Below are 18,447 nucleotides of genomic sequence, written 5' to 3'. Positions count from 1 at the left end.
ATGTTGTTTATTTGGAAGAAGGAAGATTAGTGGAAAAGAGGAATCTGGAGGAGTTAATGAATACAAGGCTCACTCACAAAAAGCCTTGACCTTCCGCTTCACTGAAAATGGGACTCTCCAGGACATTTAGCATTGTTCTGGATTATTATAGAGGGTTCTCACACAGACATAAAGCAGGAAAATAGTGTTTCCCACATGGGTGCTAGTTTTGTGTATGTAAAACCCACCCAAATTATAGGATGGATTTTAAATGGATGCCCTTTGGGGATTCTGTGACTTAATTCAAGTAAGTCATTCACATGGTAGGAACTTAAAAGTCAGCAGTGAAAATATTTTGATGAGCTCTGTCCATAGCGTACTTTATGAGAAGATCCTCCTTCACTTTTGAGAACATTGCCTCTGCTGGCTTTTTTCCCCTTCTTGTTATATTCATTAACTCCTCTAAATGCTAAAGCCATAGACCAATATGATATAATGGATTAAAACAAAGTTCTGGAAAGATTAAATGAAACATCCTATTAGTTTAATAAGTTTACCTTAAAGAATTGGGAAAATACAAAAGAGCCAAAATGACATTAAAATGACGAGTGATCTCACCACTCAGAGAAAATCACTATTTACATTGTGCCTCAGCTTTGCATGTATGAAATTAATAATGTTTGTAATATAAGAACAAAATGTGTACAGTTTTGCAGTCTGCTGTTTTGTTAAAATAGAGTTATAAGCATTTCATCATGGCCTAACATATTCTAAAAAGAATCCATGATTTTAAGTCCTAAATTTTAGTACTACTTTCAAATAGTGTCATACAATTATGTAAGACTAATATTATCTGCATCTCCCCAAAAAGATTCACCTTAGTTCATTTTGGTAGACTTCTCTAACTTTCTACCTGACTTTAAAGCTAAACGAAATATATTCTTTATCACCATACCCTCATTTCTTCCTCTGGTCTCTATATTGGAGAGTTAAACATACTTAGAATGTTGATATTTCTCTTGAGTCTGAAAATTAGAGGTATTTTGTGACTACTTTCTTAGAATAATAATAATACCACTGTCAGAAAGGCCGTATGAGACAATGGGGAGTGCACACACTTTGGAGTCAGAGCCATCTGGATTTGAATCTGCTTCTGTTATTTATTAGCTGTAAACTCCATTCATGTGTATCTTGGATAAGATTACTTAAACTTCTGTGGACCTTAGCTTATTCTTCTGTGAAAAGGACTGCATGTGTGGATTGGGAAAACATGCTTGAAGTTTCTTGATTATTATAAACCCATATTAAGTTAATACTCATTGATTATAGATTCCCTTCTATTTATGGTTTGATAAGCAGTCCTGTCGTTCTTTCCAAGCTCTGTCATTACCCTATTTTGGTCATCCTCACGGTGAACACCTCTGAAGCTATAATGTTGAATGGAGGAAACTGGAAACTTTTCCTCTGTTATTGTCTATGGCCTTTATTCCAAAGGAAATCCAAAGAACTGAATGAGATCCATGACAATAGTAAATAAATAGTAATAATAATAATAATAAATATATTTTTTAATTGGAAATAAATGTATTACATGAAAAAGTTAATTAATTGAAAGGAGAAATCTTTTTAAAAAACTCCTAAATAGAAATAGACTTCTTCAGTTAAATTGAAAAACAACGCTGTGAATTAATTGGTAGCTACTGCCACCAAGTGGTAGGAAAATACTTCTTTAGGGACTAGAATCCAGCAGCCTTTAGGGGGAAAAGCTCCCTTATCACAATTTAGTAGTTACCTGTGGACCTCAATTTATTTCATCCTTTCCCATTGCATCATTACACCAACAAAGAGCTGGGGTAGTATTATGATTGGAAAATCCTAAATTATTTCAGCCGCTAGAGTTAGAGAAGCCAGTGTTTGAATACCACTTCTGCCAAATGCTAGCCGTATAGTGTGAAAAAAAATGTTCTAAGGATCAGTTTTCTCAACTGAATATGTGAATTAAATTAGGTGATGTGTATAAAATGTTTTGCCCAGAGCCTGGTATCTAGCAAGTGCTCAATAAATGTTATATCTTATCTTTTTGATAATGGCCATTGTAACGGGCTTCAGGTAATACCTCTTTAGGTTTTAATTTGCATTTTCCTAATGACTGGTGATGTTGAGCATCTTTTCATGTACGTGTTGGCTTTTTGCATATCTTCTTTGTAGAACTCTCTATTTGGGTCCTTTGCTTGCTTTTAATTGGGTTGTTTTGTGACTTTTTTAATATTGGATTGTATGTGTTTTTAATACATTTGGGATATGTATTTATATATTCTGGATATTAATCTCTTATCAGATATATGAGTACAAATTTTTTTTTCTCATTCTGTAGGTTGTCTTTTCACTTTGTTGATGGTTTATTTTGCTGTGTAGAAGCTTTTTAGTTTGATGTAATCCCACATGTTTATTTTTCATTTTGTTGGTGGTGCTTTAAGTGTCATACTTAAAAAATCGTTGTCAAAATCCATGCTAAGCAGCTTTATTCCTATGCTCTCTTCTAGCAGTTTCATGGTTCCAGGTTTTATATTTAAGTCTTTAATCCATTTTGAGTTAATTTTTCTTAGTAATATAAGATAGTGGTCCAGTTTCATTCTTTTACATGTGAATATCCAATTATCTCAGCACCATTTATTGGAAAGACTATCTTTTCTCCATTGAGCATTCTTGGTTGCCTTGTCATATATTGAGCATATATGCCTAACTTTTTTCTGGGCTCTTGAGTTTATTCCATCATTCTATTTGTCTGTTTTTATGCCAGTACATACTGTTTTGATGACTAGCTTTATAGTACAGTTTGAATTCAGGAAGTTTGATGCCTCCTGCTTTGTTCTTTTTTCTTAGGATTTCTTTGGCTATTTGGAGTCTTTTTAGGTTTCAGTTGTAATGTCCCTTTTTTTCATTTATATTCTGTTGATTTGGGTTCTTTCTCTTTTTTCCTTGGTCAGTCTAGCTAAGGGTTTGTCTATTTTATTTATCTCTTCAAGGGCCAATTCTTACTTTGGTTCATTTTTTCTATGATTTTTCTGTTCTCTACTACATTAATTTCTGCTCCAATATCTATTATATCCTTTCTTCTGCTTATTTTGGGCTCCACACCTGGTACTAGCTTTGCTCTGGGGGTGTTTAGCTCTGCCTCCCCACTCTCAGCTTGAGGCTGAGTGTCACTGGGCCATACAGCTTCAGGGGTTGTTGCCAGCCCTTCTGAACAGATGGGCCCAGAAGACACTCCCAACAGCAGGTAGGGCTGTGATTCAGCTCTTTGCCTGAGCATGGGCAGATCTGGCTCAAGGGCCAGCAGAACTACTTGACTCAGTATCTGAATCAGAGCATATCTACACCCCAGAGTTCCTGGTTGGTTCTACAGATGGCCAGAGCTGCTGATTGGGATTACCACTTGAGCCCTGAAGGTAAGAACTCAGTCTCCTGAGATCCCTGTGCTGGTGGTTGTAAGCCCCTCCCCCACTTCTCCATCACAGTCACATTACAAATGGGTAAGTTCCATAGATTTCCCTGCAATCCCCACGGTATGAGGTCAGAGTAGAGGCTCCCACAAAATGACCCACAATGCTGGTGGCGTTGGTTGTCCCTCCCGAGTTCTCTTCTCTCACTGGAGGAGCCTGAGGCTCAGGGAAGACCTTGCTGCATGGTGATGCGCTGGCCTGGGGGAGGGGCAATGTGGTCACTGGGTAGCTGCTTCTCTTATCCTACAGATGCAGTCTGTCCTGGTGTCCCTGGCACTAAGGGATGCCCTCAGTCCCCACCCAACCCCCGCTGGATTCCAGGGCTCCTTCAGTGGTGTCTTCTTGAATGGCTGTTAGTCCTTCTTCTCCTGGCAGGGAGCGAAGTCAGGAACAATCTCTGTTACCATCTCAATCATGTCACTCTAAGTTCTAAATTTAGATCTGACTGTAGTTCTTTCCTGCTGAGGTTCTAGACAAAGTAATAATGTCCCCTAACTCCCACGGTGCTATAAAGAATGTATATTAACTAACGTTTCAGAAAGTGGCCTAAACTATAAAATCTGTTTGTGGATGCCAGTTATAATTTTAAACACTAAGAACCATCAAGAGTCATCTATTATTAACCTGAAAGAAAAAGAAAGATAAAAATAGCACAGCTGTTTCTGCAGTTAAGTAAAGGGTTACCCGGCATTCTATATTCAGTAGCGTCAATTAACCATACATCTATATGTTGTCTTGGCTAATTTATGGTCACAACAATAAATAGCCCAAGACACTGAGGAGCCTGAAATGTCTTCTGTTTCATCAGAGATAGATTGCACAACACCACTTTGTCACTGATTTCCAGTTCTTTGAAAATGGATCTTGTAGCCATGTGGTAAATTAATCTCAATCAGAATGTTAGTATATTACATAAAACCCTACTTCAATCCCCTGTCAGGATTGTACCAATTTGTTCTCTGCACCCTAGGAAGTGGTCATTCCGGCACTCTCCAAACATTTCCAAAGGGACCTCATTAATATGAGGAAGCCCAAGCTACTTTGTGGACTGATCTGTTCACTGGAAAAAGGTTCCTGGTGATGAGTGGAAATTTCCCTCCTTGTAACTCCTACCCATTATTCCTGATTCTAGCATTTAAATCCAGAAATAATAGGCAATAGTTTAAACTACCCCCCATTTCCCAGATATACCAATGAACAGAATTTTCAGTAGTCCTAGTTTCCACTGATGAATATGCACATCCTGCAGTACTGAATGCACCTTTTCTTTATGAGTTATCTTTCATCAATCAGGCTATCTCACAGATAGGCATTTTTATGGTCTCAGTACTTTAAAATACATAAAAATAAAGGTCCTCTGAGTTATTTCATAAAATCTAGATAGAAATCAGAATGAAATGCAAAAGAATCATGATTTTTTATTAAATCAACTCACAGAATCCTCAAAAGAATAATTTTAATTGGGAGCAGATGACCCCAAAAGAGGCCCCTGACACTTTGTCTCCTAAGGTTTTGTCTCCTCTTGGAATCGTTAATCTTGGGTCCTGCAGATTGGATGTGGGTTGGCCCAGGTCCTCCAGAGGAGATGAGATATACATCAAGAAGGGGACAACTGCCATGTAGCTTACAATTTCTTCCTTAATTTTGCTCTTGTACTCCCTTTGGTTTTTTACCAAGTACTTTGGAAAGTATAACCTTATTTTAGTTGTGTGGGGAGGATTAAACAGGGATTTATCTTACATTAGGTTTTATCTGCAAGTAAGCTAGAGATGCAGCTGGGAATGGGAGACCAAGTATGATAGTCACTGTGAGGGAAAAGGAAAACCAATTCCAAAAGGAAGTTTAAAGCCAAGGTGACAGTCATTCTTACATAGCCATCCTTCCCACCAGATAGATTTCTCTTACAAGCTTTTCATTAGGGACATTTTATGACTTGTCTACTAAAAAGAATATTTTTTGACAAGGTGTTTCTAATCTATATAGAGCTAACGTGAAAAGGGGTATAGTGTACAATAAGCAATTATTTGTGAACCCCCATTTTCCACTCTTATTGAATTTCTGCAACTGACTTACTGTATGATTTTTTTGGCGTCTTAATTCCTCTACCCACAAAGTGGAAATAGCAAAGAGTGGTTTTTTTAGCCTTCCCAGAAATACTGGGAGAGAGAACCCAAATAGTAAGTGTTGTGAACTTTTGAAAAAGTAAACTTTGGAAATTTGAGAATTTATCCTAACAGAATACTTGAGAAAATGTTTCCATTTTGGGTCCTTTAACAGGAACCAAACTAAAAGGACTGGAAGATGAGGGTAAAAGTCCATCTGCTAAGATATCTTGTAAACTTTCTTCCAGTAAGGCAAATAATCTTTGTGCTGAAGGATATTGATGGAAAATACAGCATGTGATATTTTCTTCGGAGCCCATTACCCAAGCATGTTTTTAATGATCCGAAATTATTTCTTTTTGTTACATTTTTATTTCTTTCTGCAATCTTTGTGGGGGTTTGGGTAAAAGTACACCTTAACTCCAGGAAATAGAAAATCTGTCAGACTTAATCTTTTTACCTCCTTAAGAGCCAGCACCTATTGTCTGGTTCAACTAAGTGTCTAACTTATTTTTTACTCACTGTTGTATCACTTTATAAACTACAAAGATGGATTAGTGTCTATGCAACTTCAGGGGGATAATAGAGTTGCTGAGTAATGAAGAAATGAATCAGTGGGAGATTGGAAGGAGGTCTCGAAATTATTTTATGATGGTCCTCTTTATCCAGAGAAAGCTGAAAGCCGTCAGATTAATAACATAAATCACCGAGGCTCAGAAACCACCATTTAGAGCTATTCCAAAACAATTCAGAAACTCGGCATCTTCCCTGGGTCCTTTATTAACTTACATTTATAAATCTTCTACACTATTATTGCACTTCAATTAAATGATTCTTTCCAAAATTTAGTCCTCAAAAACCTCACTCTCTAGAGTCACTTCCCAGAATCTGCTAGTTTTAACAGCCTAACTCATGTTCTGAAAAGATATTATTTTAGATCTTTTCAGGCAACAAAGATTTTTAATCAGCTCCCAATTTTTAAGTTTTCCAATGACCTCTTTTGAGGATTGACCTACAAATTTCCCTATTTACTTTGTTAAGGTTTTAGGGCTCTCTGGCAATCAAATTGAGCCAGGTTACAGGAAAGATGTAATGCATGTTTGCCATCATTTAAAATCAGTTTGAAGTTAACTAAACAGGTATGTGGAGAGAAAAGACACTTCCACCTCTGGTGAATTTCAGGTGCCTTATAAATAGTGCTCTGCACTCTGATTACCCAGGGAGTTTGGAAGCATCTTATTCTAGTTTACTCTTTCCAACTTAATGGTTTTCACAGTCCAATTACATATACTGACAGGCTCTGGCATAAATACATTCAGGAAGAAAACTATAATTTCTTACCTGATCCAGAATATTCATTATGAGAACTGTAGCAGACACAGAAACCTGGCAAAATAATATGAACTATAATGCTGGACCACAGAGTGGGAATAAAATTCTTCTCTGTGTTACTTTTGAGAGACGCTAATCGACTGCTCCAAACTCTCTTAGAAGACAGAAAACAATGAACAGGAAAAGTTGGACAAGAAAATTTCCCTTTTGTTAATGTCCTTTAAAGGAACTAGTCTCTCATTGCTTAGAGGCTCTGTGTGGAGCACTGACAGCCTCACCTGTGCTTCTGTCTAGGTGTTCTGATCACTAGAAGTGATTTGTCATCAGGAGAAACAGGGAAGGAAAGAAAAGTGCTTGAAGACCTTAAAAGCCACTATTTTTTATTCGGGGAAATGAACAAATGAACCTATCAAAAATAAGCCCCTTAAAACTTACCATGTAAAGGCATAAAATGTCAACAGTAGGATTCAGAGAAAGCAAAATCAATTTCCTTCCCCACTCCACCCACCATGTTTGATAGAGGTATGTATGAATAAAACATCCTTACTTCTGCTGGAGTGCTGCTGATAACTGTCTTTACACGTGGGAATAAAGAGACAAATATTCTCTATTAAATCCTTCAGGAAAGAGAAGAAGCTTTGTTCATCATATAAGTGTAGGGTATCTCTAGAGTCTGGTATTAGACATCCATCCATTGCTGCTCCCTTCAGGCATACTACTCCCATGGTAGGTCCCACATCTGGCCAGCTCTTGGTAGGGACAGCTCACCTAAGTCAAACTAGACAATTAAGTCAATCCAGTGATTCTACACCTAATGTTCTCCTACTCTAAGGAGCATAGCAGTTACCCCAGAATTTATCTAAGATGCTGGTTCTTGGGCTCCACCTCACCAAAATTTGATTCGATGGGGGCTCACAACTCTGCATTTATGATAAGTATCCTCAAGACATCCTGATAAAAATAGTTTACAGATGCCATTATTTAAAAAATCCTTATCAAGGTTTCGTAACTGAGGTCATATAAGTCAAATTGGATCTAATCAATAAGGTAGCCAAAGTGTATTCTCAAAGATTATCCTGGTAAAATCAAAAGGGAGGTAGCATGAGCAACTTTTGTACCCTGCCTAAATCTCAAGAGTGTTGAGGAAAATCTTGTTACCTGAAACTAGATAGCTACATATTCAGAAGGGATGATTGTGTGAGACATGTCCTCAAATGGGAAGAGAACCTTTCACTTTGAGATCTTACAAAGGATTTCAAGGAGGTTACATATGGTCAGGATTGTTATAATTGTGACAAAAGCTCTATAAAGTTTGATGAAGTTGTTTTTAGGGATCCTAATCTCCCTACTCTGTTTTCCCAGACAGAACACATACAGGTGGTAGTTACCTATCTTTAGCCATGGTCCATCCAGGACAGGCCATTGTTTACAATCATTAAATGTGGAACTCCTCTCCTTCCTTTAGAATCTCTGCTTTTAGACAGAAAGGCTTGCCAGCTATGGTACCTGAGGGCTTGAAAGTACCCCAAAGTAACAAACCAATTAATCTTATATTTTAAAGAATTATATTCTGCTTTTTTAATGTCCTGAAGCTTTTTGTCATAACTGTTGACTGTTTTGTGGTGTGCAGTTTTTTTGTTTTTTTTTTTTGTTTTTTTGTTTTTTTTACATTGCTTGATCTTGACTAAATGACAAGTATCTTGATTTCTTCCTGGAGCAAATTTCTGAATGTGATTGGGATAGTGTGTGCATCAAGGGATAGTGTCTGTATAAAGGGTATTCAAAGGGGAGAATGGATTCTTTTTTTTTATAATAAATTTATTTTTTATTGTTGTTCAATTTACCAACATACAGAATAACACCCAGTGCTCATCCTGTCAAGTGCCCCCCTCAGTGCCCATCACCCATTCACCCCCATCCCCTGCCCTCCTCCCTTTCCACCACCCCTAGTTCATTTCCCAGAGTTAGGAGTCTTTATGTTCTGTCTCCCTTTCTGATATTTCCTACACATTTCTTCTCCCTTCCCTTATATTACCTTTCATTATCATTTATATTCCTCAAATGAATGAGAACATATAATGTTTGTCCTTCTCTGATTGACTTATTTCCCTCAGCATAATACCCTCCAGTTCCATCCACGTTGAAGCAAATGGTGGGTATTTGTCGTTTCTAATGGCTGAGTAATATTCCATTGCATACATAAACCACATCTTCTTTATCCATTCATCTTTCGATGGACACCGAGGCTCCTTCCACAGTTTGGCTATTGTGGCCATTGCTGCTTATAAACATTGGGGTGCAGGTGTCCCGGGGTTTCATTGCATCTGTATCTTTGGGGTAAATCCCCAACAGTGCAATTGCTGGGTCGTAGGGCAGGTCTATTTTTAACTGTTTGAGGAACCTCCACACAGTTTTCCAGAGTGGCTGCACCAGTTCACATTCCCACCAACAGTGTAAGAGGGTTCCCTTTTCTCCACATCCTCTCCAACATTTGTGGTTTCCTGCCTTGTTAATTTTCCCCATTCTCACTGGTGTGAGGTGGTATCTCATTGTGGTTTTGATTTGTATTTCCCTGATGGCAAGTGATGCAGAGCACTTTCTCATGTGCATGTTGGCCATGTCTATGTCTTCCTCTGTGAGATTTATCTTCATGTCTTTTGCCCATTTCATGATTGGATTGTTTGTTTCTTTGGTGTTGAGGTTAATAAGTTCTTTACAGATATTGGAAACTAGCCCTTTATCTGATACGTCATTTGCAACTATCTTCTCCCATTCTGTAGGTTGTCTTTTAGTTTTGTTGACTGTATCCTTTGCTGTGCAAAAGCTTCTTATATACCCTAAAAACTATAGAACACTATAAAGAAATTGAGGAAGACACAAAGAGATGGAAAAATATCCCATGCTCATGGATTGGCAGAATTAATATTGTGAAAATGTCAATGTTACCCACGGCAATTTACACGTTTAATGCAATCCCTATCAAAATACCATGGACTTTCTTCAGAGAGTTAGGACAAATTATTTTAAGATTTGTGTGGAATCAGAAAAGACCCCAAATAGCCAGGGGAATTTTAAAAAAGAAAACCATATCTGGGGGCATCACAATGCCAGATTTCAGGTTGTACTACAAAGCTGTGGTCATCAAGACAGTGTGGTATTGGCACAAAAACAGACACATAGATCAATGGAACAGAATAGAGAATCCAGAAGTGGACCCTCAACTTTATGGTCAACTAATATTCGATAAAGGAGGAAAGACTACCCACTGGAAGAAAGTCTCTTCAATAAATGGTGCTGGGAAAATTGGACATCCACATGCAGAAGAATGAAACTAGACCACTCTCTTGCACCATACACAAAGATAAACTCAAAATGGATGAAAGATCTAAATGTGAGACAAGATTCCATCAAAATTCTAGAGGAGAACACAGGCAACACCCTTTTTGAATTCAGCCACAGTAAGTTCTTGCAAGATACATCCACGAAGGCAAAAGAAACAAAAGCAAAAATGAACTATTGGGGAGAATGGATTCTAATCACTCAGAGCAGCTTACAAAACAGATTAGGTGATAGTAGGTAATTGCATTCATTTGAGAGTGCTGAGACACTGCCCAATTTCTAGTTTCACCAAGGGAAAATACCTATAGTGTGTCTGTTGAGGGAAAATAAATCAAAAGCTGGATTATATACTCATAGGGCTCTTTCTCAAGCCATTTTGTCTCAATTGAGTACACAAATCAATATAATGTAATTTGTCAATTAAATATCAATCAAAAATTATTTATTTATTTTTAAATATTTTATTAATTCATGAGAGACACAGAGAGAGAGACAGGCAGAGACACAGGAGGAGGGAGAAACAGGCTCCATGCAGGGAGCCTGACGTGGGACTCCATCCTGGGTCTCCAGGATTATACCCTGGGCTGAAGCGCTAAACTGCTGAGCCACCCAGGTTGCCCATCAATAAAAAATTTAAAAACAGCACAACATTTTCTAGTTTGGGAAGGTACTTCTCATGTTTAAAAAGGATCTCGGCAGTTACCACTCAGTGTCAAGGCCATATCTTTTTCAATGAGGTTTTGTGTGTGTGTGTGTGTGTTCCTTTTCCTATAGAAAGGTCTACTCATGCTGACATCTCAAGGACATCTGAGGTTTGAGAAGGAAACTTTTGAAACCCACAAAGCTATGATTGCAACATTTAAAAGGTTAACACCATCCAAATTATTTTCAAATGCCACCATTGAGAAGAGAATTAACCTAATCTGACCAATCATGAGTGTTTCAGGAAAAAAAAAGTTAATGGGATTTGATTCAGTAAAAAGACTAATTGCATCCAGTTATGTGTCTGGAATTGGCTAAATCTGATTAATTTCTCCCCCTCTCCATGCATACTGTGATACATTCTTCCACCCATTTACTAATTCATTTATTCAGTTTGAAATTCCATTATGTTATCTAGAAACTTCATTTCAACAGCACAGCTTTGTCTGAGGAGCTATGGCAACGCTAGATATAAAAATAGATGATCTCTCACCCTAGCAATACCAGTAATGGCGAATGAAATAACACATTCTATTTCTTTTTTATGTAGCATGAGGTTCAGAACTGTTTCTTTGCTCCATAATTTCTTCACTGACTTGCCCATCATGAAAGTTCCCTTTTTCAATACACTTTTTTCTAGAGAATTGAGAGACTATCAAAATGCTTTACAGCATAAAAGCTTTATTTCAGCCACTATTATGAATGTGTAGAACTAAAAAAAATTCTAAGTAAAAATAAAATATGGTTGTCATTGAAGCTGCATCTACTTTAATATGCAGTGGTTTATGATTCGTTATATTTAACTGAGAATAAAACTACTCATCCTGATGAGTCTAGCCAGAAAATTACTATCACACCAGGATAGTGTCAGGGAAAATATGAACTACATTAGCACAGTAGCATTTTGTGTGCTAAACTACAAAATAATCCGTAAAAAGACTCCAGTTATCAATCTTTAACAGGTGATTGAAGTAGAATAAAAATATTCGAGAACTGGTAGTAGCAAAGTAAATTACCAAACTTTTAATCTATTTACAAGGAAAAATATATTGTTTAACCAGAAATAGATTTCTTTCCAATCAGTCTCCCAACATTTAATATTTGTTTTCTTGATATTTTTCTATATATTTTAAAGAAACATTAATTTTGACAAAAATGTATAAATCATTAATGTTTATCAAAGTATTACATTCAATTTGTGGTTCAGTTCATTATCTTAGTGTGGGGGAAGTAGCATCATTTCTACTTTCTAGTATGTATATTTTATGTAATGACTAGTAAATTTCAGTGAAAATTATTTCATCTGAGGTCGTTAAATGTGGTGTGGCAAAAATGTTAATAAGTTCTCTTAAAACAAGGTAGACCCACCATCTTTCATAAAACCCCCTCACCCCACACTTGTTTGTTCTTCTGGCTATTGTTTTTATCTGCTTCCATTACAATCATGGTTTCAACATTTTCCACTCACAATTTAAAATTGAGAAATTCCACAATAGCCTTTTTCACTCTTAGTCTTTCCCAAAATAAACTTCCTTGGACAGAAAAAAATCCTAATAAAGAATTTATTAATGAGCATCTTGGTCAGTGCTGAGAGAGAAACAGAGAGAAACAAAACAGAGAGAGACACAGAGAGAGAAAAGCAGAAGGAAAGAAGACGTTTTCATTCATTTATTTATTTAAGGGATCTTTAAACAAATTCCTTTCCTTCTTTGCCTAGTAGACTGTTTTTTCCTTTCTGTTTTTCCCTCTTATTAGGGAAATTGAATACATTCACATGTAGTATGATTGCTTATAATATTGAATTATTTATTGTAACTTATTTTATATTTTCACTTCATTTCCTCTCATTAATTTTCAACTTCTCTGATATATCTTGGTTCAATCTTTACTGTCAAATTGTATTTTTCTCTTTATTTTTATTTTCTCTGTCTCTATATCAATGCACAAATTTAAAGTTGTACTTTTCTGTCTAAAAACTATCTAGAACTAGTCAGCTCTTCTGTTATGTTCTAAATGATAAGAGTTTTAGAACACTACTTACGTCTTCTTTACCTGCACCTCACCATCTCCCATGGTAAAATCGCCTGGGATATTCATTCTAAACAGATGGTAATTTTTCCAATCAATACTTTTCAATCCAAATGATTTACTGTTTTGTTTTCTTTTGTGTTTTTTCTACTACATTTCTTTCTTATCCTATGGCTTTCTTGGTTTGTTTTCCTGAACAGTTTTTAGTGGTGCTTGTAGAGTGTCTCATGTCAGACGTTTCGGAGCCTGTGTTAGTTTCCCTTGCTGCTAGAACAAATTGCCACAAACATTGTGGCTTAAAACAACAGACATTTATTCTCTGAAAGTTCTGGGGGCCAGAAATCTAAAATATGTCTGTGGGGCTAGATTCCTTTTGGAGGCCACAGGGGAGAATCCACTCCTAGCTCACAGAAGCTGCCTATAGCTTCAGCCTCACAGATCTCCTCTCCCTTCAAAGCCAGCCGTATGACTCCTTCAGATCTCTTTCTCTGTGTCTCTTTATGCCTTCTTGGAACTTGTGTCTTTTGACCTTCTTGTCTTCCTTTTAAAGGACTCTTGTGAATATATTTAGGGCCTACCTGGACAATGCACAATTGTGTCATCTTGAGCTTCTTAATTTAATCACATTTGCAAAGCCCCCCCCCCTTTTTTTTTCTTTTTCCCCATATAAAGTCAGCATTCATGGATTCTGGGGATTAGGACACACATCTCTTTGGAAAGCCATAATTCAGCCCACCACAGTGCTTCTGTCCAAATGATCTTGTCTTTTTTATAATCTCTTGTGTGAATGAGAATTTGACTGGATGTCAAAAGTTCAAATGTACTTTTTTTCAGAATCTTGTATTATATCTTGATAAATTCTTTTAGGCTGTTAGTACAAAAGGCAGAGTCATTCTAGTGAGGAACTGATTGTACTATTGCAGTGATTATGTTTGGTGCAGATATCTTTTTCTGTTTCCTCTAGTTAGAGTTGCAATCCATATTTGCATATATCCTGGAAATAATAGACTTTGCTACTCCTTGGCCAGGGGCTTAAACATGTGCTTCATAAGAAAGAAGGCCTAAGGACAGAGCAGAGCTATGCACTACCTCCCTTGCCTCCCCACATACCCATTTATGTGACAACCCTTGTTCCCTCTTCCTGTCTCTGCAACAAATGACATGCTTTGTGTAACCAGAATTTCTTCCGAGGGCCTTATTCCTCTTTGAATTGCAGTTATTTTATTGTCTTGGACCTCAGCATTCTGATGGGTTCTTAAAGTTATCAATCTATTAGTTTTTCTGCTTTTTTGTATTGTTTAAGTGGGAATGGCATCTTTGTTCTTTCTGCATCTTAACTAAAGCAGAAGGCTCCATAGACCTTTCATGAAGAAAATCCATTCAAAATATAGAATGCTATTTCCATTATTCTCCCTTTCATCCTACAACAAGTCACACCTTAGTTATCTATTGAATTTAATCTAAATTGGAATCAAATGAATTCCACTTGGAGGGCTAACTAGTTTCATTATATAGTTCCACTTCCTATTGGATCACTTCATTTATACAACTTTGTAGTAAAAGCAAAGGAAATAACTCTCCCTGGGTTTAAATATCCCATCTTCTCAGAAATAAAATTATATTTTATTTTATATTATTATATTATATATAAAGTTGTATATCTAATTCAGATAATGTATACCTCCAGCCATGAATTTTACTTTTGTAAACAGATTTTTTTCACTTTTTTCATAATGTGGTATAAATGCTTAGCATCCTTGATAAAGTGATATTGAGCAAAAAAAGAGTATTTTGAAATATAACAAATTCCCTATATAATAGGATACACTTAACTGTAGACTGTAATTCAACTGATTATCTTATAATCATTCTTATTACAACAAAAATTAACAATGGCAGGGTCAAAGAGAGTAATTATAGATGACTAAGTGTTCACCAATCACTTCTGGTTGGATTTGCTAGTATAACACACTGTATTAGAACTGAAAAATCCTTTTGAAGAGCATTTCATTACGTTTTTAGAAATAAATTACCCTCGACACTAATAGGAGCCTTAAATTATGTGATTTGTGACCTTGATGAGTGACCTTGAGGCACTAAGCCTATTTGGACCTGTACTCCCCCACATGCAAAAATGCAAGGACTGAATTAAGTCATCTTTTAAGATCCCTTCCAGTGCTCTCACTTGGGATACAGATAGCCGGTGAAACCAAAAGATCATTTACTGCTTTTTTTGTGCTCCTTTTACACTTCTCTATAAACTGTAACAGCTGAATTTTAGCTAGCATCCCTTAAAAGACTCCTTAAAAATTCTGTGCTTTTATATAGGGTGGATTACATGGGTAAGTTTTTTCTCAGATTACAAGTTTCCTCCAGGAAATGTGGATTTTGGTTACCCTGACTATCGAGTAACTATCGAGATGTATTTACACTCCAGGCCTGATTGGGAGTAGAAACATATTGTTTGATTGCCCTCATAGTCTCTCTTTCCCCCTCCCAAGCCCTGAACTTTCTTTCCTTAGTGGACCATGGAAGGAAGCAATTTTATTGCCACCTAGATGTTTTAACCAAGTGGCTGGGAAGGAGAACTCTGCTAAAACTCCAGAGGTCCCCTCAAGCTTGGCTGTGAATAAATAATGGCAATGTTTATAGATTTCAGAGGAGGTCCAAGGAATACAAAACTACATTGCTTTCAAATTATTTCAGGAATGAATTCTGGTTAAATGGACTTTCAGGGTGAGTAATGGGTTAGTCAGGCAAGCAAGAAGGACATGCTGAGGCTTTGATCTGAAGCCTGGAAGCATGGAGAGGTACACAACTGGTCCAAACTGGAATGGACTGAGCACAGCCTTGGTAGATAGGAGACAGGATCAGTAAGTTAGGAAGAGTCCTGAAGGACTCTTAAAGACAAGTTCATCAAGACCAGGACACAAAGTGGGGCAAGGGTGACAAATGGTTACTCAGAAGTAGCTTGTTAAAACTTCGGAAAAGTAAAGCATGCAAATATTCAAGTTTTATAAATTTCTGAGTTTTTATCTTCTCATGGTTTTGAGGTATTAAAATTATCTTATTAGATCAATTTCTATGGTATGTTAACCCTTGTCTGCATATGCTTTCTAAATATAATCCCAATTTCTTTTTTGCCTTTGAGAGTTATGTTACTTTTTACTATAAAAATATAATTTTATGTATTAATATTTATAAATATTTTCCATTTTGGTCTGTGACTTTGCTGTTATGTTTAGTAAATCTTTCCCACTCCTGTAAAATTACATAAATATTTTACTTTGTTGAATGTTACTATACTTATTTTCTTATACTCTTAAATATTCACCTGTTTCATTGACATTTTAGTGTACGACGTTAGGGGAGGTTTATAAACTGTCCTAATTCCTTTGGATCTTGCTCTTTTTTTTGCATTAATTTGAAATATCATCTAATTATAAGAAAATTCTTATATATCCTTGTGTTCTCTTATCTGTCTTGCTGCATCATTGTCTGCTTTGTAATTATTTTGTTCTTTTTATAAGGAAAGTTTCCTGTTAAGGTAAACTTCCCTAATTCATTATTTCTTTATCAAATTTTGTTGGTCTTTCTCACAAGCATATTATTTATTTCAGGTAATTCTTAGAATAGTTTTATGTGTATACTTAAAAATCTACATATGTGTGAAACACTTAGTTGAAACCATTTAAATTATTAGTTGACTTGAAACAGCACAATTTAAAAGAAAATCAAAAAGATAAACTTAACTGCATTCAAAGCTTTATTTGTTAGTCTGAAAGCCCTTAGTGGGCTTTTTTTTTTTTTAATGGTTTGCTTCCAGCCAGATGTATGTATAAATGTGCATTCAAATATCCCTAAATGTTTCTAACCAAGTTAAATGATTTATCACTTTCCAATAACCAAAATATCTAATAGTGCATCATTGGTAGACTTTTTGATGCATCTGCTTTGCAAAGCAATTTTGTCACCAAAGTGCTTATTTACAAGAAATGACATGCCATTAATAGCTTCATTTCCTTGAGTTCTTCCAACGTATCTACAAGGACCATATTTCTGGGAGAATGAAGATGTCACCATTTTACCTGACATAGTTTGAGAGGTACAAAGAATGTCTCTAAAGAACACCTCCCTTTCAGCCTTATCTTTTTGTTTACATGAGGTTCACTACCTGTAGTGAAGCCCACTGATTTCTAATTGCTTAAAAGTCAATTCTGAATGAATGTATCACACTACTTCTCTCCTTAAGAAAGTAGAAAGGGATAAGAAGACAGTGAAAGAAAATAGGCGGAATAAAACTCTAAATTTATTTACTTCATAATTTGCCTGGCATAAAACTGACTCAGGTTTTGCTTAAGTCCCACAATTACCTATATCAACCTTCTTTGCAAGGTGCAAAGGATTCACTAGAGTTAGCATTTTTATTTCTTACTACTCTAGAATGAGGTATTTTTCTTTCCGGCTTTTGATGGGAATATAAAAATTTTCAAGCTTCCCTGGAGCAAGTGTCATGAGTGAGCTATAAGCTAAAAACTAGCAGTTTTCTTATCTTTGAATATGGAATAATTTTTATTCTTTTCCCTTTCAGTTTCTTCTTTGTGGCATATGTGGAATATTGTGCGCCAAAAAAAAATCTGGACTTGTCGTAAGTTTCTGCCTCGTTTATATTTTGCATTGAAGCATTTGAAATGTAGGAACGCGAAAATGGAAATGATGACAAGCCAACTTTCACATAGAGAATGTTACTCATTGAGGATGAAAAGAGGACTGACAAATAAATACTGGCTTTTTCATTTAAAAAAAATCAAGATTATTAGAGACCATGACAAAAGAAAAAGAAAGAAAAGCTTTGATATACTCTTTAAATGCATGAATATGCAACTCATAATGACTGCTGTGGTTGACAATCTCCACTTTTCCAGTTTAAAGACGCCCAGACACTCACATGAATCCTTCAGTAAGCTAAAAAAGACATAGCTTGAGTTCATGGGAAATTTAACTGTTTAAATGTGGAACTTGGCCTATGGATTACTGGCTTTGACTGTGAAGTCAATTTTGCAATGCAGCAAAACAGCTGTGTTGTTATAGTTACAGTTAATTCCCAATGATTTTTTATTTAATTTTATTTTATTACTGTGAATGCAAACGTAAGTGTTTTCAGATGTTTTACAGTACTATCATGGGTTTCCAGGGTATGGAACATGCTCCCTGTTACCTCTGATAATGGCTGGAGGAGAACTGCTGTATGCTGAAGGGTAGATTCTCCACTTCCCTCTGTGACATTTTTTTGAGAGTTCAAAAGAAGGAAAAAACATTATTTTGTTGTGTGTAAAAGGAAAGATCATAGACCTTTATAAGTTGACAAAATTAATACTACACTTGGACCCTAGAAAGTGGTCTTTGAGTCTAAAAAGAGCTTTCCAGGGGGAGGCCAGTTATCTGAGGAGGGCAGGGATGGG

At 36.2% G+C, this 18,447-nt stretch overlaps 1 protein-coding gene across 4 annotated transcripts in view; it reads left to right on the top strand.

Moving 5' to 3' along the window:
* Positions 1–18,447, top strand: part of TMEM196 (transmembrane protein 196) — a 51,567-nt gene that overhangs the window by 24,153 nt on the left and 8,967 nt on the right. For all 4 annotated transcript variants that reach the window (XM_025464317.3, XM_025464318.3, XM_025464316.3 and 1 more), the window contains exon 2: positions 17,577–17,633. In XM_025464317.3, the coding sequence (XP_025320102.1) occupies positions 17,577–17,633 (57 nt within the window). The remainder of the gene's footprint in view (positions 1–17,576; positions 17,634–18,447) is intronic.

This window comes from Canis lupus, chromosome 14, assembly GCF_003254725.2.
Source record: "Canis lupus dingo isolate Sandy chromosome 14, ASM325472v2, whole genome shotgun sequence".
NCBI lineage: Eukaryota > Metazoa > Chordata > Mammalia > Carnivora > Canidae > Canis > Canis lupus.
This window is presented reverse-complemented; position numbering and strand designations above follow the sequence as displayed.